Source organism: Melozone crissalis, unplaced genomic scaffold, assembly GCF_028551555.1.
Source record: "Melozone crissalis strain CALT ecotype California unplaced genomic scaffold, PUWL_Pcris_2 ptg000034l_1, whole genome shotgun sequence".
Classification (NCBI taxonomy): domain Eukaryota; kingdom Metazoa; phylum Chordata; class Aves; order Passeriformes; family Passerellidae; genus Melozone; species Melozone crissalis.
This window is the reverse complement of record NW_026535812.1, coordinates 11,223,029-11,244,687: the sequence shown is the minus strand read 5'-3', so window position 1 is coordinate 11,244,687 and position 21,659 is coordinate 11,223,029. Positions and strand designations below refer to the sequence as shown.

The 21,659-nt window shown below is 39.0% G+C and overlaps 1 protein-coding gene across 6 annotated transcripts in view; it reads left to right on the top strand.

Annotated features, from left to right (window-relative positions):
• The window catches only part of TRIP12 (thyroid hormone receptor interactor 12), a 76,886-nt gene that overhangs the window by 29,201 nt on the left and 26,026 nt on the right, over positions 1–21,659 (top strand). For 3 of the 6 annotated variants that reach the window (XM_054282293.1, XM_054282291.1, XM_054282292.1), the window contains exons 3-13: positions 4,430–4,555; positions 5,523–6,322; positions 15,082–15,187; positions 16,452–16,588; positions 17,509–17,592; positions 18,941–19,036; positions 19,990–20,138; positions 20,457–20,492; positions 20,577–20,672; positions 21,097–21,189; positions 21,329–21,490. In XM_054282293.1, coding sequence (XP_054138268.1) covers positions 4,430–4,555; positions 5,523–6,322; positions 15,082–15,187; positions 16,452–16,588; positions 17,509–17,592; positions 18,941–19,036; positions 19,990–20,138; positions 20,457–20,492; positions 20,577–20,672; positions 21,097–21,189; positions 21,329–21,490 — 1,885 coding nt within the window. The remainder of the gene's footprint in view (positions 1–4,429; positions 4,556–5,522; positions 6,323–15,081; positions 15,188–16,451; positions 16,589–17,508; positions 17,593–18,940; positions 19,037–19,989; positions 20,139–20,456; positions 20,493–20,576; positions 20,673–21,096; positions 21,190–21,328; positions 21,491–21,659) is intronic. The other 3 variants (XM_054282297.1, XM_054282296.1, XM_054282294.1) reach the window with 2 other exon arrangements.

Genomic DNA, 21,659 nt, shown 5'->3' with positions numbered 1-21,659 from the left:
CAAATGTAGAATTACTGCTACGATTGCACCAGTTTTGACTTCATTGATGAACTACCACATTACTACCTTTTGGTAAACAAATCTCTATAAAACATTCTACATTTGTCTAGTAACAGGTGAATTGTTTTAATTCTTTCTTTCAGCTTTCTTACAGTTTCTCACAGCCTTCCCCAGGGAAAAAGTTTGGGAAGGCCTGTCCCTGCTCTCTGTGGTCAGAGAGCTGCTGCTACAGTTTCCCTTTGCAGCAGTAACTGAAACAGATGTGTTAATGAAGCTTTCTTTTCATAGGGATAGGAGGAGGTGGTGGAAGGTACTTATTGCATTTTCATAACTGTATATTGATATTGTTACCATGTGTGTTGAAGAATTGTACCCTCCTGGCTTAGTTTCCAGTGATGCCATAGGATTCACTTTGAATAAGAGCAATTTGGAAGTGGTATTGTAAGGGAAACAATAAGATCTTTTCTGGACATGGAGCAGTTGATTGTTCCTTTCAGTTGTGAGCAATGTTTGACTATATAGAGTATATGGATGTGGTCCCATGCACTAGAACCTTCTCTACCAATGCTGCAAAAATTATTTTCTTTTGTTTGTGACATTAAATGACAGTGGTGGTTATCTTTTTGCATATTATTAGTCTTAAGTAATCTTTAGGAGTAGTAGTATTTAAATAGCATATCACTTTGACGTAAATAACTGCTATACTGTTGTTCTATATGAAAGTAGGATACTTTATAAGTAAAGTTTAATGTTTTGGAATAAAACAAATACTTGTGTATTTGGAATTGAAGGCTAAATGATGAATGAGATCCTTGTTGGCTCTGTGTAGGACTTTGATATAAGCAGAAAGAGTGCTTTTGTTCTAAACAGAAGATTTGGTTTTGGACCAGTCTTGGTGATATGTTAACTGGTAAGAACTTATGTGAGACCTGTAAAAAACTAAATAGGATGTTTGAGTTGGTGGGGAAGACATTTAGAATATTTCTGAGGAGAGAAAGTAGGTGGTTTTCCACAGCTTTTTTTCATCTGTGCTATTGCCTTTTTCTTAATCCCATTTTTGACAGAAATAAAAAAATAGGTTTTGCAGACTTTGTTTGGAAGCATTTAATAGCTCTCTTTCAGCTGCTGAGGGACATGACTTAGATTAAACACTTTGTTTATTAACTAACTTCAAAAGGTTTTTTTTAATATGCACAGAGTAACTCTCTGAGAACAGGTTCTAGTTGGTTCCTTATGGTTTTGCTCAGAGCTGGCATTTTCCACCATATTGTTTATATAACACAGCAAGCTAAATGGTGGTTATCTTGTCAACTTCTGTATATTTGTGCTGCTCTAAACTTGAGTGTCTGCCTATGAACTAAAATCTGCATCAGCAGACAGCTTTGCCCAGTTGAATGAAGCCTTGGAGTTGTTTATGAAACTGTCTTTAAGTTTGAGGAGGGAAGGAAAACAAAAAAAAACCCTACAAAACACAGCTTGAAGGAGCTCAGTCTTTCTGGAGGCGCCCCTGAGAGTGGAAATGGAAGAATGCAAGCTCATAAATACTTAGCTCATGATATTTTGTCAATTATGAGGAACTTAGTCTCTCAAAACACTTCTTGCTGGAATGACAGCTCTTGATGAATGGTACATTATGGAAAAGACTGCAGAACTTGTAATTGTAAGTTACAAGTGGAAAGCCTTGGTTTGTAGACTAAAATACATGTAGCTTACAACCTTAGAATCTGCCTTTCAGTTGTGCATATATCTATTATAGCACTTGATTGCTCTGCAAGCATTGCTTATTCTGAACTTTACAGACTATTCTAACTACTTTTGTATGTGAGTTAACTTTTTTAAGGAGACCTTAAGTAAGCTGTCACAACTTAAATATAAATTGGGACAATGATACTTGTTGATGTATGGTTAAAGGTTTTACCTTAATCCTGTAATCAAATTCTCAGTCTTCTCGTATAAACATGAGAGGAGAGTTCATGCCATGTTCCTGGTGACTGACATGCTACTGCATGCACAGTTGCTATTGTATTGTGGCCTTCTTTTTGTAATTTATGCAGGGTGAATGATTAAACTCAGTGGGACGTGAGAGCACAGTCTTAAAAAAATCTCAGTTGTGACTCCCCATTTGTGATGTAACCTTTCTGCTCAGAAGGCTGTTTGTACTGATAGCTTGATAAAGAAAGCAAAGCAAATGCTAATACTCTGCATGTATTCATGATCCCTAGGATGTGGCTGTAGCTTAATAGTCCACACAAATTGGATGTTGGTATGAAAGTGTATATGTAAAACTTGTAAGAATCAGAAGGGTAAAATGTGAAATGGGAGGAGCCAGAAACAAGTGGAAACTCTTCAGTGCCTGTTTTGCATCTATTGTTTTAGCAGTATTTTAGTTGAAAAGTTCTTCAGTTATTGTGTTTTGTGAATATCTAAAGCAAAGCAAAAATCTTTACAGGAAAGTAATCTTTTAAAATATACTTCAGAATAAATGAACCCTGATCAGTTTAGCTTACATAAAACTTGAGACTCCTGCCAAGTGCAAATTATGTAATAATGTCTGTTACTCCCATAATAAAAACATTTCATGGGGAAAATTAAATTTCACGCCTTAATCTTTTGTTGGGAAAAGGAAAATCCAAATACTCAAGATTAGGTGCAACATTCCCAAGTTTACCTTGATGGAGTTTGCTACTGTTACCTCAAGAGTTTTGTTTCACTTGCTTTTGATAGTAAACAATATTTCTTATAGTGTGATAAAAAAAAATTAAGTCTGGAGAAGATGTTGTTAATTTAATCTTTCAGATTGTCACGCTCTTATATGGGGCACAGAAAATGTTGAATATGTACTGTCTGTGTGCATTCATCTGAGTAACTGCCTAAATGAGAATAATTCAGAAGAAAGCAGGAGGAGGAAAGTTATCAGGAAGAAGTCATACTACTGAAGTTTGACTGTTTTGACTCTAAGTGAATTAGCATTTGGTTTTAATCTGGATGGCTAAATTTGATACTTGTTTTCTACTGAGATTCAAGTTTGTGTTGAAGTCCTGAAGAGGATGGGGAAGTTTTCTAGTGGTCAGTGGTATACTTAGCTCTGCCTATACTACCACACTTCTGGCATTTCACTGGAAGAAGTTGATTTTAAAGCTTGTGGAACTCTTGCCAGTTCCACTTAGTCTCTTGGGCTAAACTTTTTGATGTTTGGGGTCATGGGCTGGAGCAGGACACTTAAATTGGAAGTGTACATTCTTCCCCATCCTCCATGGGTGTTTGCAGAGCTCAATTCAAAAGCTGTCTAGGCCTGGGTTAATAGCATGTGACCATGTAATCAGCAGTTCTTTAACTTTGAAACTTTCATTCTTTCAGCATTAATACTGGACGAGTTTGAGATTTTTCAGAAGTTAGTGGTTCTTGGGCCTTCTTTGTAGGTAGGATACGTTCAGTAGGGTTTTCCTGGTGCCAGCTGAGTCAAAAACTGCATTTTATCCAGGGAAGTGCAAGTGAGATGTCTCTTGCCTTAGAAATTATTTATGCTGTCCTGTTTTAAATGCTGATGAGCATTCTCTTTTGAGTCTTGCAGATGGTAATTCTGAGTGGGTTTCAAAGTAAATGTGGAATATATAAAGATGTAACTTAAGACTTAAATTTTATCCATAGTGTACAGTATTATCTTTGTCCTTCAGTCAGAGCTCATACAATAAACCATTTTTTTCATGCAGCTGAAAGCTGCTTAGAAGACCTCTTTCAGCTTATCTATGTGAAACTCGTTCCAGTCTCTGACATCACAAGTTTCCTGTCTCATTTGACTGCCTTCATTGGTGGTGTGCATTTCTTCATTCCTCTTACTTCAGCTGTTACCACACAGTTCTCAATCTTTTGAACTAGTAGATGCTGCAGCCAGAAAATAACTGGTATGGTTGAGCTTTCCTACCAAGTGGAACTGGCTGCATTCCCATTCTGAGCACTTGTTTTTTGTTTGGTTTTTTTTTTTTTTAACTGAAGAGTAAAGATGTAAATAATCATAACTGTATAAAGACTTAATGCCTGGAGTCTGGAGGTAGATGAGAATATATCTATTTTTGAGAGGAGATCTTTGACAGATGCTTTAGTCTAGGTTAATAATTAAGTGAATAATTCAGTAATCTTGCACACTAAAAAGATCTGAACTTATCTGCAAAACTCAGAGCTAAGATGTTTTATTCATTTAAAATGACTAAATAATTGTGTGCTTTGCAAAACAGTTACGCTGGTGGTGATTTGTAACTGCATGGGATGGTTCTTTTGAAATGTTGCTTTAATATTAGGAGCTGAGATGGAAAAATGGGTAGCTGTGAATTAATATGTATAAATACTACAAAAATAAACAATATTCCACCTACAGGTCTGTATCTGTATCTTGGAATCCTGATAGCTTTCTGTTTTGACTTTCTGCTGACAGGTCACAATTAGGGCAGGCAAAGCATAAGGCACATAGCCCTCCTGAGAGTAGAAAATCTATTTCAAAGACACCTAAAGTGCAGTCTAATACTACTTCTGAACAGTCCAAGGGATACTTTTCTAAAAGGTAATTGTGCTTCATATTCATATGTTAACCAGTGTTATCTGCACTTGAAAAACTTGTATAATTATTGAGTTACACAGCGTTCTAATAAAACATATGACTAATGGATATTTAACTAATCTAGGTATTGCATTCACTGGATATATTTCAGTGTTTCCAGTTCGGTTTGCTTTTTCTTTTTCTAATTCACCAACTAAGAGCATTCCATCAGTGATGGGGAGGAAACGATTTCTGCATAACTAGTCCTGGAATACTTGCAAGGTGTTTCTCCCCTTCTTGTGCTTCATGTTGGGGGAAGATTGCCCAAGGAGTTTAGAGCAATGTCCAGTATGAATTGAAATGTGCCATAATATAAAGGCCTGTAGTCCTATGTTCAGGGTAATCTTGGTATTGCTTGTCTGCTCTTTCTATGCTTCTGCTATATACACTCTACAACAGTTTTCTATTACGTAGAAGAGAATTTTGCCAATTTTGTATGTGATTCACTACATCAATTTAAAGATTGATGAGAAACTATCCTTTAAGAGCCTTTCTTGAACTAGAATCCAGTTATGACTAGTTATGCATTACTGAACACTCCTTACTCTCTTGTGGAACTTATATTCTCAAACATTCAGTTAATAGCTTCATGGCTTGATTTGGTTTTTTTGCTTGGTTTTAATCGGTTTGACATATATGTATAAAAGTAAAATCTATTCAAGTTAAATTTACTTTTTTTAAAAAAAGTGGTGTATGGTGCTTTTATTTTGCAATATACTCAGGTTTTATGCTAGCAGATATGTGCAGTACGACTGTTCGCATCCAAGCATGTGGGGGTTTTTGTTTGTTTGCTTCAGTGTGAGCTGAACAGTGTTTCTTACATGCAGTATCCTTTATTATTAAACAATGATGACATTTATCATGCAGAATTCTTACAAACTGTGAGGCTTCTTGAGTTCAACTCTAATGCTGTTCCTGCTTACTTCTACAGAGGCTGTAGTTCATCTGCTGTTTTAATACCACAACAAGAAGATCCAGAGAGAGTCAATACTTCAGAAAAGCAAAAAACGGGGCAAGTGCCTAAGAAAGACAATTCTCGAGGAGTTAAACGCAGTGCTAGTCCAGATTACAGGAGGACCAATTCTCCTAGCTCTGCTAAAAAACCCAAAGCACTTGAACACACTGAAACTTCCTCAGAAACTAACAAGCCACATACTAAATCTAAGAGAAGACACTCAGACCAAGAGCAGCCCAAGTCTACACAATTGCCATCAACAAGCAAGGCTCACACCAGAAAGGGTGGAGCTGCTGGTAGCTCCCGAAGTCAGAAAAGGAAAAGGACAGAGAATCTGTCTTGTATAGAGAGTGGGTCATCAGTTGAATCAACTGGCACTGAAGAAAAGTCAGCAAAAGTCTCCAAGCTGGCTTCAAAATCGGTGACCTCAGCCAAAGCTGGGTGTAGCACCATCACCGATTCTTCTTCTTCAGCTTCCACCTCCTCCTCCTCTTCTGCTGTTGCCTCTGCTTCTTCTACTGTTCCTCAGGGTGCCAGAGTGAAACAGGGAAAGGACCAGAGTAAGGCTAGACGTTCCCGTTCTGCATCCAGCCCCAGTCCAAGAAGGAGTAGCAGGGACAAAGAACCAAGTAAAACAGGCGGCTCTTCAAAGTTTGACTGGGCTGCTCGATTTAGCCCCAAAGTCAGTCTCCCTAAAACAAAACTGTCTCTACCAGGCTCTTCCAAGTCGGAGACATCAAAACCTGGACCTTCAGGACTACAGGCTAAGCTAGCAAGTAAGTCATTCTTTTCTGGAAGAACAAACACATATGTTTTAAAATCAAGTCTTCTAAACAAATATTTCTGTTTTTTCAAGCTGCTTATGATCTTCCTAGAAATTAATTTTTATGTATGTTCTGCTGAGTTAAGTAAAGCTGTGACTGAAATTGGCAGCTAAAGCAGACAATTTAAGTTAGTCAGTGTTCTGTGGATTTTAGTTGCTTCTGTGTCTAACAAATCAATTTTAAAAATACATGCAAAATAATTAGATGTTGTGATGGGGGCATATATGTTATAAAACACTCTTGATTATATTCCTTTTGTCAGAGTTTATTCCCCCTTATTTTCTTAAGTCTTCTGTTTGGAAGTGGGAATGATAAATGCTGGAAAACAGATCATATGAGGTGTCTTCTTTGAGACTTACTTCCCTGTTTCTTCTTTGTTGTGAGGATCTGACATTTAAGAACTGTAGTCTTATAAACCTGGTGTACATAGTGCTGGGGATATCAGTCACTTTATTTTCTAAGTTGTTCTTACAAAGTATGGCTTCTCTCTGGTGCTGAGTTTGAATAGCCGCTACTGTTCGTAGACACGATCACTGAGAAATGCAGGCTGTTTCCAAGCAGAGCACCTGCTTGCTAGTATGCAGATACGCTTGTAACTCTGTTGTCTTGAATAATTTCTTTTTTTTAAAAAAGTGTTTTACTGTTGTTGTCTTCTGAATAATTTATTTACTGCTTGCATTCTCTAAACTTGAGGTAAGAGGTTGATTCCTAAGCTTGCTTACTGTTGTTCCTTTACTTAGGCATGATCACAAGTAGCTTGTCTGAATGGGGACACATCCATACCTAATACTAATGCTGGAAGTAGGTGAAATAATCAAAAGCAACTGGCTGTCTTTCTGTAGATTCAACATAGGTTTGTTAAATTTACAGGTGTGTTTTGGCTAGTGTGCATGACTGGAGTATTGATTCTGGAATGACCTCACCTAACAGATGAAGAATGGCATTTGAGGAGAGAGGAGTTATTTGCTTTACAACAAAGTTTTTTTTTCCCCTACCTGCTCTGTGATTCAAGGCTACCAGGTGATGAATTCCAGAATCAAAACTCTGAATTTGCACAGGGTGAAAGGAGAGGGAAGTGAGTAGAAGTCAGGGACCAATGGGAACGACCAGCAAGTTCTGAAATAAGTCAGACTACAGGCAATGAAGAAAGGCAACAAGAAGGAGAAAGAGAATTTACGTCCAGCAAGTGAACAAGAAGATGAAGGCAAAGACCAATTAATGTGATAAGTTAAAAAAATTCTTGAAGGAGTGAGAAAGGGAAGGGTGGAATAGCGCAGTGTAAAGGATTGTGTGTGTATGTCTTGTGTCCCTTGAGAAAACAGCATTTAGAATTTGAGCCTAAACTGTTACTGCAAAGACTGAACTGAGAAAGATACTATGACTTAACTTTCAGGTCATAGAAGAGCTAAAGGTTTTTTGCCAGAAGGTCCTCGAATATATGTGACAAAACCAAGGTGTTGGGGACTTGGTGTGTGTGTAAAATGTCACTGCTAAGGGGCACCAAGCATGGTGAGAGATGTTTCTACATGTGATGGAGAACCAGACTATTTTCTGTAGATACCATTTCAATTTGAGGGAGGGGAAAAGTACTGACAGGTGATATTAGGAAGTCTAAAATGTCTAATGCCTCTTTACCATAGACTGCAGCAAAATATACTCCAGTAAATGTCATCGATCACCAGATATCACTGTAAGAGCCCAACCTAGAACAGAAGTCTTAAACTATGATATTTTCAAACAGTCTCAGCCTTTCAAATAGTGCTTTCTGACAACAGGTTGAGGTGATCTTGGAATCAATAATAACTACTGTTAGCTTAGTCTTTTTAAAAAAGAGAAAGTGTGTGTGGCATACACTTTCAAACTATTTGGAAAAATTTGAAGTTTTTTAACGAAATGCACATTTCGCATAATGCTGAGAAGTGTCGTGAAAACATGAAAAAAAATGAACCACTAGGGTAGGTTTTTGAGAAAGAATAGGTGAGTTCAAATTTGTTTTCTGTAGCAGACCAATAACCTTAGAAGATAAGGGAGCAGAAGAAAGTGATGTCTCACACAAATACTAACACTGTGGGGCTTTGTAAAGCAGGAAAGCAAAGAGTGGTGTAGATGAAATTGAGGTGTACACCCTTCTACCTGGAAACAAATCCTTAGAAATCATAGTAATTCTGTGTAGAAATGTAAAGCTTAAACTTGATAGGCTTTTATAGGTGTATATGAAACATGTTTGGAGAAGTCTGAAATAGGGCTTATAGAATTAGTGGGAGATAAACAAAAAAGAAAACATAACAGTTGCAATAACATCAGGAAAATTATATGTGGAAGTGGCTCTAGGAAAATAAGTGGGAGGAGGGGGGGGATTATTCAGGCTGATAAAATCATAGAATGGTTTGGTTGAAAGGGATCTTAAATTCCAAAACCCCTGCCACAGGCAGGGCCACCTTCCACTACACCAGGTTCTGAAAGCCCTGTCTGGTAAGTCATGTTTATATAAATGCAATGCTGTTATTTTCTGGAGATGATGCAGTTTGAGAAGTGCAGGAATCATTGTTAGGGGTTGTGGTCTTTGAATGAAAAATAACAGCAGCTGATCTGACTCTGCTGAAGAGAAGAATGAGGAGAAACATGATTGCCATCTTTGCAGAAGTTTTTCACATGCTGAAGGAGAATGAGGACAATACCCTGAGGTTTCTTGTCCATCCCTCCTGGATAGCTTAATAGGTGTTAAATCCAGCCCAGGTGACTTTCAGAGTGTTAAGCTCTACCCAGCAGTCTCCATAACAGAGCAGTGATATCACTGAATGACAACTAAAGAGTATATTGGAATAATAAAAACAGGCTACACTAAAGTTCTTCACATCTATTTGAGTAGTTGAATATTTCTTCACAGTGGAAAGGGGGAAGAGAGAAAGAAAGCAAGTTTCTATTTTGTTCTTGTGACCTGACTATTTTCACATCCCTTTCAGGCCATATATGTTGGAGGAGCTTTTCAAACATTGCAAATTGGGTCATGTTACTGATTATGCAACAATATAAAATCAAACTCAGTTATGTTTCCATTATTGGGGAAATCTTTGCTGTCCTTTGTGTATTGTCTTGTTGCCCCTAGGTAGGAAGATGCTGGCAGCAATGGCTGGGACAGTGCTAAGAGCAGGGTAACTTGGGATAGCTGTCCCTGCCTGGGACAGCTCTTGTCTCTACCTAATACTTGGAGATTTGGGGGGTTAGGGAGGTTATTGGTGTATGCACTGAAAAACCATGTGAACATAAAGATGGAGTGTGAATGGTATGTAACTCCTTCCTTTGAGGGATTTGGCAGAGGTGAGGGAGAAAAGAGTGCTCTGAATCAGTTTATTTGGGATTGTGGGTACAGTGCTGGGTGACGGTAGTTAGAGCCTTGGAACTGTGGATTTGGGATTGAGGCAGTAAGATGGCTAGCTTGGAGATAGTTTGTTTAATTGTGATGACAGGCTGTGTGGGGCTTTAATAAGAGCTGGGGATGTCTAGTTTGGCACTGAGGGAGGGTGATAGTGGAATATTGCAAGACCAGGAGGCTGTCTTGCCTTCCCCTGCTACAGCGCTTTTTACCCTCTCTCAACTGGTGAGAAGAACAGCCTCACACAGGAGCCAATCTGAAGACTAAAATTCCAGTCCTAACAAGCAAATCGCTCCTGATTGCCTTTCTGAACTGCACATGAAGGGCTTTCTGGGTTATGAACTGTGAAAGTTTGTCTAACTTTGTTTTGACTTGAGTAATATGTTCAGACTTAATAAGTGATTACAGTACAGCTGCATTCAGAACTTTTCTTTTGTACAACAAAATCTTCCTTAAGAAATGCTGACAAGTAAACACACTTAAATGTGAAGTTAAGATATTTCAGTTTGATTTGTTAGGCTGTGCTATTTCAGGTTTAGCCTGTTTGAATGTATTTTCCTTCTGACTCATAAACATGAGTGCTTGGCATGCAAAATAGGATGATGTCAGGGTATAAGCAATATATGTCTGCCATAAGAAAGCCTGTGCTTCTCCTTTAATTCTGAAGTTCACTTCTGAAGTTCTTGCAGGTGCTTAAACCTGATTTTCTTTGAAGGGTTTGGATTAGAGATCATTTAGGTAAACTTGGCACCCACAAATCTATGGGCCCTGATGGGATGCACCTACAAGTGTTGAAGGAGCTGACAGATGTTACTGCTAAGCCATTGTCCATCATCTTTGAAAGGTCATGGAGAACAGCAGGGATGCCTGAGGAAAGCCATTGTCACTTCAGAAAGGGCAAGGAAAAGGATGTTGGGAACTATGGTCAACCTCACCACCATCCCTGGAAACATGGTCATCTCTAAGCATGTGAAGTAAAAGAAGGTTGTCAGTAGTAGTCAACATGGATTCACTGAGGGGAAGTAATGCTTAACTAGTCTGATGATCTGCTGTGATGGAATGGCTGGCTGAGTAGGTAGATGAAGGGAGAGCTGTGGATGTTGTCTGTCTTGACTTCAGCAAGGCTTTTGACTCTGTCTCCTGTAGCATCCTTGTAGCTCAGGAAGTGTGGGTGAGGTGTGGATGGTGGAGTTCAGAGGTTGTGATCAGCACACAGTGTCCACTTGGAGGCCTGTAGCTGGCAGGGAGTCAGTATTGGGTTCAGTCCTGTTCTGCTGGTTCATCAATGACCTGGATAAGGGGTCAGAGTGCACCCTCAGCAAGCCTGATGATACAGAAGTCAGAGGTGTGGCTGATACACCAGAGGCTGTGCTGCCATTCAGCTAAACCTGGAGAAGCTGCAGAGGTGGGTGGAGAGGAACCTGGCAAAGTTCAAAGGCATGTGCAGGGTCACACATTAGGGCAGGTTAGGAGCTGACCTGCTGAAAAGCAGCTCTGGGGAGAAGGACCTGGAGCCCTGGTGGAGAACAGGTGGTGCATGAGCCAGTAGTGAGCTCTTGTGGCTGAGAAGGCAAACAAACTTCTGGGATGCATTAGGAAGAGCACTTCTAACAGACCAATGAAGTTGATCCTGCTCCTCTACTCTGCCTTGGTGAGGCCTCAGCTGGAGTGCTGTGTCCACTTCTGGTCTCCCCAGTTCAAGGAAGACAAGGAACTACTGAAAAGGTCCTGTGGAGGGCAGTGAAGGTAATGAGGGGACTGGAGCATCTCTGGTGAGGAAAGGCTGAGGTATCTGTGCCTGTTTAGCCTGGAGAAAAGATGGCTTACCAGTGCATACAAACTCTTCAGGGATGGTGTTCAAAAGATTAGGCCAGACTCTTTTCACTGATGCCTAGCCCCAGGACAAACAGCAGAGGACACAAACTGAATACAGGAAGTTCAACTGACTAAGCGGAAAAACCTCTTGGAGGGTGGCAAAGCAGTAGAACCGGCTGCCCAGAGAGACAATGGAGTCTGCTTTTCTGGAGGTACTCAAAATGTGCCTGGATGTGACTGGTTAACCTGCTGTAGCAGTGGTGTTGGATGGTCTCTGAAGGTTGCTTCAGCTCCAACCTTCCTGTGGGTCTGTGACAATTGCTGTATGTATTACAGAAATGGTGCTGAGTAAGCAACTTCTGGAGATGAACATCAGACCAGTTCCTCTGGGAATCCTTGCTGTCTGTCTGTGACAGTGTGGCCAGTGCTTTCCTCCATCAGGCATACACAGGGCATCCTTAATCTCATTTTCCTGAACACTGGTGAATACTTGCCACTTTCAGCCTCCTGCAGCTCCTAAAGACACAGGACTAACCTTCAGTTTGGAGGCTGTGCTGGCTATCCCAAATTTTACTGACTATGTGAATGAGGGGAGGAAGACTCAGTCTGGAGATTAGCAGTCCTGAAGTTACGGTATTGGGAAGACTCAAAGGATTTGCAGAAGATGCAGGTGGTAAGAGTATGATTGACTTAAAGTTGATTAAGAAGGCTTCTTAAGGGCAGAGTGGCATTGAACAGCAGGAAAGGAACATGCTGTGAGAAGACTTTCTTTGCTTTCTCTTTTAGCCTTTACAATAAATAGGGGGAGGTAGAAGCTCAGTTGTATCCTGGTAGATGCTCGGAGACAGAAAAGTAAAGACTTGGGAAAAGAAAGATCTTCTGCCAAGTGGAACATTCTTGAACAGTGGGGAAAAAATGTGCTCAGTGTTTCTGGATGCTCAAGGTGTGATGTATTCTGCAGCTCAGCCACCAAGCAGTAAGTGGGTAGCTGTACGTTCTCTACAGCCCTCTGAAGTAGTTCAGTTTAAAAAAATGGCTCAGCCAATTTTTTTAATGCCACTTATGGAAAAGGACAACCTATTTTATTACATCGTTGTCCTACTGCTTGATGGTGTACGTGCTCATCTGACCCTTAAACAAGCTCAGCTCACCAAACTGGCAGAATACTAAAACAAGAAAGTGTCAGATGTGTACTTTATGCATCTTGGGATTGATTTGGGAAAAATAAGAGATGGATGGGCCATACTTTTAAACAACAGTGAGCTGTTAAGCTGGCTCTGCTGCTTTGTGAAACTCTTGCCCTTAGCAGAAATCCTGTTTTGATACAAGCTAAGTCAACCTTCACTTACAGTGGATGTGTGGTGTCTCATCAACAGCCTGTCCTAAGCTAATATGAAGTTACCTAACTTAAGTTTAATTACTTGAAAATGACTACCCACAGATTTGAAGTAGTAAATGGTGTGCTGACATAAAGGATGAAAATGTGCTTTTTTTTTTCCTCTAGTGAAGTCTACTGTATCAAGGTGATTATTTTATTCTAATGTAAAGCAAAAGTGCATTTCACTTAGAATTTCACCGTAGTGTTACAGGTACTGATGAGTTTTCCATGTGTGTTATGTATGGGAAAGGGTATCTCTGAACTCAGTGGGGCCAACACATTTTACCTGTGGAGTAGTACAGTGCTATACCTAGTGCCAGTTGAAGAATGCATTTTCTAGTGTAAAATACAACCAGCTCTGAGGGAAATGTTGATGTATCATTGTACTTCTGAGTACTTGTGAAGTGTAGCTGTGGCATGGGATCCTGTTGCAACCATTTCAAATGAGTTTTGTCTTGTATCTCTACGTTATGATGTGTTTTCTCCTGTCACATATGTCCTGTTCTCACCCCCACTGTTACATATACTATATGTAAGTAAGGTTTGAGTCTGTGAAGTGGTAACTTCAACTTAGGGTTTTGGTTTCAAAGCACACGTAGTAAAAATGCCGCTACTTTTTGAATATTCAAAAAAGTTACATTTGCACTATATGTACAGACCATGTGTAAATTCAAGTGACTGCCTGCTTCAGTTCAGTGCTTGGTGGCTTTTAATTACAGAACATTGTTTTTTTCTTAAGGTTGCCAAATTTCTTGAGTTGCTAAGCCAAGTGTGTGGTAAATACATGAATCTCAGGTTAAGGTTCATCTGCATAGAGCTTAACTGCACACAGCATTGTGTTTCTGGGTCACCTATGTTGTGGTGTTTGAAATGACACATTATTGGCCAGATCAGTTGTAGTTTTATAGATCACTTTTCCTTTTCTGTTAAATATCCAGTCAGAAGCTGCATAGTTATAATTTCATCCCTCAGTACCACAGCTCTGCATTCCTGGAATGTTTTAGGATTAAGGAAATAGGAGCTAGTTTGATAACTTTTGAACTCAAATGCATTACATGTTTAAGTATGTTTTATTTCTGCTTTGTTGCCAGAAGAGGGAGCAGTGATCTAACTTACTTTTCAAAATTGTTTACATCTGTTCTGGTAATAAGATGTCTGAATTCAATGTTACGATGTTCTCTTCTATTATGTTTATTTATTGTGGAGGTGTGTGGATGGGGTCACTGCGATGTCAGACTGGGCCTGATAAAAATTTTTGATTTTTACCCTAAATTATCAGTTTTGTGCTTTGGAAGCTGCCACTGGATATTTCAACCTGATACTAAGCCTGCTGAGAATCATCTGAGAATGTTATATTGCATGAGGTTTTTCTGTGTTTAACCTGGTTCTGTGGTGGGATGTTACCAGAACAATAGCTTTGTCACCTAGAGCAAATTATTATTAATTGGGTCAGTTTTCAACGGTGGAAATGCTTGTAAATTAAACACTGGAACTCCTTTTTCAAAGCCATGAGGATGTGCTTGCTTATTTACATGAAGGATGGCCTTATGACAGTAAGAGGGGGCTGTAGTTGAAATAGGAGCACAAATAATACCTGGGATAGCTCTCAGCACTGACAGTGCTTGACTCCTGGAGGAGAGCATGGTTCTAATTTAAGACAGTTATTTTTAAGCCAGATTAGTGTGAATAAAACTGACTAAAATTTGAGATTGCAACCATTACTGCCTTCCCTCTTGAAATATAGTTTCTTTTTTTTTTTCTGTTTAAGCCTAAAGCATCTTCTTTTAATTGCTGAAACGTAGAAATAATACTCTTGTATCCCATAATGTGATACCTGTTTAGCATGAGAAAAATGCTCTATAGCTGTTATATATAGTTTACTAAAGGTACTTACATGAAAACTTGGAGTTTAGTAAAACTTGGAGTTTAGTACTACTTAAGTCAATAAGTAAATGTCTGAACTTTTCTTTTACTGGTGTAGCAGTTCAATGTAGGCTGACTACAATTGATGTGGGCTTATTGTGGTTCTTATGTAGAAGCTGTTCTTCTGCATGGAGGTTTTCTGTACACAAAAGTTTAATCTCTTTGTAGAACTGCTGTGTATTTAAAGACTGATTTACTCTCAATTCTTTACATATTGCATAGGTCTAAGAAAATCCACAAAGAAGCGCAGTGAATCACCACCTGCTGAGCTCCCCAGTTTACGGCGGAGCACACGGCAAAAGACCACGGGCTCCTGTGCTAGCACCAGGTAAAACTTGAAGAAATGAAACTTATTACTACAGTGAGCTGGTATTCATGTCATTTCCCTGCATGACAGTTGGCCTTGGGTGTCTCTGACTTGGCTGTTGTAAAAGCAGCTGTAGCTTTTCAGGCCTGCTGGATTACTCTGTACACTGGTGTCATAGATAGCTCATGGAGTTTTTCACCATCAGACTTCCAGTAAGTCCCCCAGCTGTGGAGGTGGAGGAAGAGAAACAACCAAAGCCAGCATTACAAACTTAAGTAATCCTGTCCTTAGAAAAGTATTTAAGAAGAGAGACAATAGTTCAGCACTACTGTCTGAACTGTGCTGAACTACTGTCTCATGAATAGTGAAATAGATAATTGTTTTGAAAAAGAAGTCTTCGTGGTACCACACAGGAGTCAGTTTTAATAGGGGCACTGTTAAGCTGACTCAGCTTGTCAGCAGTTTCGTCTGAACTGCATCTAAGTACTTAATGTACTTCTTGGTAGTAGAAGTAGGAGGAGGAGTAGTCCTGAATTAGTAATTTTAAACAGCTGGTAGATTAAATGAGAGGGGAGAGTTTATGTATCCTGTGATGCAATAAACTTCTGTAGTTGCATATGTTGTGGGACTAAATGTAGGAAGCCTTAACAAGCTTTATTTTTGTTCTTATGCCTAGATTGTTTAGTACTTCTAGCACATCCTCTTTTCCCCCTTCCACACCATTAAAAAACCACTTCTGGAGTCTTGATTTTGTTGTCAAGTGCGTATTTGAATTTGACTGTTTACTTTGAAGGCAGATGTATTTGTGGCGATGAACGCTATAGTGTTTAGAACTGCAAATCTAAATAGACTCATTCTCTCAAGCTCGTTCTGACTCTGAAAACCAAGTTGAATGTCAGAGTCCTCTTCTTGCTTTTAGTAGTTCAGAACTTCCTGTAAAGATGTTCATTGGCCTCAATCATCAGCCTTCTCAAATGTGTGTATGACTTATAACTAACAGTCACTTTAACCTTGCTCATTTTCTCTGTTATATTTTAGTACACTGCCTGGTCTTGAAATGTTTAATGCCTTAGTGTAAACAAATCACTGCCATGGTGCAGGGCAGGGAGTGTACAGAGAGGTTGGATAATTTTATGAAGATTGATTCTTCCACAAATTGCTCATTTGTACAATGTTGTGGCAGTGATGTACATAAAGATTATATAGTCTTTAGTAGGCTTGCATTAGTAAATCTCTTATTTTAGTTCACAAGGTCTGAAATTTCGTTTTTTTTGAAACTTTTTAGTCGGCGAGGCTCTGGCCTGGGCAAAAGAGGAGCAGCTGAAGCTCGCCGACAGGAGAAGATGGCTGATCCTGACAACAACCAGGATGGAGTTAACTCTTCAGCTGCACGGACAGATGAACCTCCCCAGGGAGCTGCAGGTAAAAAGGAACTTCAACTAAGGAGTTTTTTGCACAGTTGCTAGTATAAAATTCTAAGCATTTAAAAATAGTTAAATGGATGAAGTTCTGAAGAGCAGTTGTTTAAGCTGGTAAATAATGCTGGAAGGTTTTTGAGTCAGAGGGATCCTTATATTCGAGCGTGACTTTTTTGGCTATTTGGTACATGTTTCAATTATGCTTTTTGTAGTATCCAAACTATATCCAGTAATCCAGATGTTAGCTTTTAAGCTTCTGCTGCTTTTAAAAAAAAGTAACTTCTACTGATAAATACCAGCATAAATATCATCAACTGAAAAGACATAAAACTGTTCAGAATAGAGAAGGCAAGCATTACCTGTAAACCACTGTTGAAACTACTTGAATATTCTACAGCTTTTCTGTTGAAATTGCAAGCATGTGTGTACTGGACAAATTTGTGACCAGTTGAATTCTGTTACTTGCACAGTTCTTTTAGATGGTAATTTTATCAATTGACCATAATTAGTGAGCTCAAAGGAACTATGCAGTAATTGTACTGAATGGTAGAAAATACTAAACATTCTATGCTATAACTCACTCTGAGTGAGTACAGAAAGTAGTATGGAAACTATAGCATAATACTCAATTAAGAAGGGTATACATTTATTAAGGATACAGGTAAATCTGTCTGAAACTTAATTTTATGGACTTAACTGTATTTTTTTTTCATTATCTTGTGTTGATAAAGCCATTCTCTTCAGCTTTTGCAAATACTAGAACTCTAGACTGCTCAGTTTTAAATTGGAAGTTTTACAGGAGTTTGCGGGTGGCAGCACTAAATGCAGAGTGCGGTTTTGATGGTGGAACCTTATTTGGATGTGAGTTTTGTGGCTTTAAAGACACTGTAACTTGTATTAATTAATCTCTTATTGTTCCTTTAGCTTCTAGTTCTGTTGCTGGAGCTGTAGGTATGACAACTTCTGGAGAAAGTGAGTCAGATGATTCTGAGATGGGAAGACTACAAGGTATAAAAGTTGTCACTAATTTACCTTTTTGTTTGTTAGCCTATAAATAACCATACCTACACAAATTCTGTATTACATTCAAGTGTATGCATTTTGTTTTTGTTTCAGTGTCTGTGAATGTGTTTCTGCTCACAGTAATTCTGAAGTAGGGATTTACAAGCCCTTAATTCACAAAAGATGCAAGGATGTCTGGAGAAGGGGGTGGGATAGTGTCTTTATTCATTTAAATTGTGTGTAATACCCTACTTCTGATAGTTTTCTATGAGGAGATGGAGGGGAGAGAACTGAGAATTCAGTCCTATCAAGTGTGTAAGCTCAAATATGAAAATATTCTTTGCAAGCATGTTTTAAGTTTAGAGGGTAGGTTAGGCCTACTATACTCTGCCTGCTTCTGGATAACATTTTTTTTGTGCTTGTCATTGATACCCATGTTGCTGTAAGCTTTGACCAAAAAAAGTCTGAATGTTCTTAAAATGCTTGCTTTTGTGCTTGGGCTAAAGAAGCCTGGTCTCGCAAAACCAGAGAGTATGACAGGTATAAACTCAGTATGCATGTCCTGCAACTGGTCTAATGATTTTGCTACTACATTGCAGGGAGTCCTGAGATCATCATCTCCCTTGCAAATGACAGGTGTTTGTTAATCTGTATATTTAATGTGGAAGTGCTGTCAGTATCTGTTCACTTGCTTATAGTTCTTAGTAAGTATAGGTATGCATTAGAAATATTGGGCTAAATTGGTTTTGGCTATTAATGATCAACAGTAGTGATGGTTGCTTGCAATAAAAATCAGAATCACCCACTTAGTTTAGCTTAAGTAACAGTACTATAACAAAGTGTTAAAAATCAATCAGAAGAGAAACCCTCTAATACTTACCAGAGTTCTTCCTCTCCTGCTCATCAGCAAATAAGGCTGTTGAACCTGTTTCTCAGTGCCATTTTTTTCAGAGTAGTAGTGCTGCAGGTCCTGAAAACATGAAGATAAGCTTAACCTATCCTGTGTAGTTTGAGTTCAGCTTTGAAATTGCAGGCTGATGTATCTGCTGCTCTGGCTCTAGGCTTATAACAGTTTAATAGATGAGGTTACTTTTGTGAAATACACAGTTGTGCAAACTCAGCGGGTGACTTTGTAAAGGACCTTACTGCTCTGACACAAACAAAATCAGTTACTTGTTCCTTTAAGGTCATCTTTTTGGTGTTTTTTCAAAATCGAGGTAGCTGCAAGCATCTAATCCTAACTCTTTAAATATCAACATTCTAGTAGTCTTAAATGATAACATCACGGAATTTAAGCTTTTAAAAATATACATAGAAGCTTTGACAATGGCTGTTATCCTCTGTTTGCTTTTAGCTCTATTAGAGGCTAGGGGTCTTCCTCCTCACCTGTTTGGCCCTCTTGGTCCTCGGATGTCGCAGCTCTTCCACAGGACAATTGGAAGTGGAGCTAGTAAGCAAAGTTTGTCTAATTTGACTTAATTCTTTCCACTTCCAGACTAGTAGAATTCAGCCAGTAGTAAATCTAATATTTGTATTAGCTTCATAGTTTAATATAGTATTTTACATGTTGGAGACTTGTATGTCATGATAGTGCTAGACCACTTGTCAACAATTCTAATTTGCTTGTCTTCCTTTAAGGAAGAAAAATTTGCCTTAGCTATATTTCTTTGCTTTTCTTTTTTGGGGCATCTTAATGTTCCCTTTTAGGTGGGGAAGGGAGGGTTCTTGCCTTTTCACCCATTCCTTTTTCTTTTGCATGATGGGCTGCTTAACAAAAGACCTCTCCAACCCCCTTGGGTTTTTTGCTAGCTTTAAACAAATGCTTAAGCTAGCTTTAAAACATTAGTGGATATCAGTTCTAAGTTATTATGTTGGTTTTAGTTTCAAAAGTATCTTCAGTTTTGGACAGAATGGATTTCCTTCAGACGTTGTGTCAATGAGAATGTGGGTCAGACTTGTTGCACCAGGTCTGCGCTATGCAGCTGGATGAGATGTGCACCTTCCAGCCCAAGTCTGGCTTCCCAGGAGAGCCAGAGGCAGCCTGTTACACTGCATGCCAAGAAGAGGATGGGGTCTCATGGGTCTCCATGTGCTGTATTAACTGGGGGGTGCTGCACAAAGGTGGGATGGTGTGGGTTCCTGCTGTAGGTTGGCAAGATGGCTGTGCTGAGCAGTGTGGCGGACTCCTTGTGCTGACCAGTCTGCACTGGAAAGGCAGCCAAGAGTGAGATTTTTGTCTCCCTTCCCTATTCCCCCTTTTTATGACAGGGAAAGGAAATGAAACTACAAATACAGAGGAAAACAAACTATCTCTGGTCTTCCACTCTGGCAGAAGTATAGCATAACAGTTCCCTTGTACACTTTCTAATACCTTTTTTCCTAAATTTTTTTCTGGATATCTAGGTTCTAAAGCTCAACAGCTTTTACAAGGTCTCCAAGCCACTGATGAAAGTCAGCAACTACAGGCAGTGATTGAGATGTGCCAGCTGTTGGTTATGGGAAATGAAGAAACATTAGGAGGATTTCCAGTCAAGAGTGTTGTACCAGCTTTGGTAAAGATTTAATCTCAGATTTCTGTTGTAGGATATAATATTTCACTCAATGTCTTGATTAAATTAAATCATCACTATTTATATTGTCTTCTTAATGTATGTGTGTATCTGTCTTATTATTTGGTTTTGAGAGGATGTTTTGCTAAATTTTATAGTCCTATTAATGTTTTAATAGCTCAAGAATAGGCAGTGGTTCTTTTGGAATTCTTACTAACAATCCAAAATCCTGACTCAAAAGCTACTGTAGTGATTTGTACCCTTTTTATGATATCATCTAGATGCATTTTTTTGAACAAACAATACTTTTTTTTTAAACAGATAACACTGCTGCAGATGGAGCACAACTTTGACATTGTAAGTAGTTTGTAATATTTAAGAAGCTTTTGAAATATTAAAATGTTATCTGAACTTAAAATCAAATATCTGTGTATTTAATAGATGAATCATGCGTGTCGGGCCTTAACATACATGATGGAAGCACTTCCCAGATCATCTGCTGTAGTGGTAGATGCAATTCCTGTCTTCTTGGAAAAGGTAAAATGAAATTAAAACAGTGATAGAACAGCATGAGGAGATTATATAGTTTGTTTTAACTTTAGAAAATTCCATTAAAATAGTGGCTTCTTTTCCTGGTTTACAAGATAATACAAAGTGCATGATAAGCTTCTAAAGCCAGGCTTAATCTTTGCTCCCACCCTTACTGAAAAGTGCTCTCTCCTTCCCTGAGAACTCTTTGTTGGATTAGTGTCACAAACATACAAAATGTGTAAATAAATGAGCTGTTACCCCTTGGAGTAGCTCCGTGGCTGGGGTAGCCTCAGACTGTCAGACTTAGTCAGAGCTGGCTTCATTAGCATATGGGTCTTGGTAGAGGCTGTGTATCTGAGTGTTAATCAATATGATTATTTTTGAAAATCTGTTTAGAAGTTGATGTACCAGCTTCTTTGTTTTCTTGTAGCTGCAAGTTATCCAGTGCATTGATGTGGCAGAGCAGGCGCTCACAGCCCTGGAGATGTTGTCACGCAGGCACAGTAAAGCCATTCTGCAGGCAGTAAGTACAACCAAAACAAGGCAGGTTTGCCTCTGCCAGCTCTACATCTTTGTGATCTTCTGTGAAGATGAAATAAGAAAACAACTTTCTGTGACTTCAGCAGTACTGAGAGTGAAAATGTTTGTTTGTTTTGTTACAGGGTGGGTTGGCAGACTGTTTGCTGTATCTGGAATTCTTCAGTATAAATGCACAAAGGAATGCACTAGCTATCGCTGCCAACTGCTGCCAGAGTATAACACCTGATGAGTTTCACTTTGTGGCAGACTCTTTGCCACTGCTAACACAAAGGCTAACCCATCAGGTAAGAAGTTGTTAAAAAAAATGGAACATCTTGATTTTGATCTGAAAGCAGTTTAAAGATGTCTTCAGATACCTGTTTCTTTGCTGTGTATTATTTGCCTTTGCAAGGTGATAATTGAGTTCACATTTCTATACTGTCAGGTTCTGATATACCAATGTACATATGGACC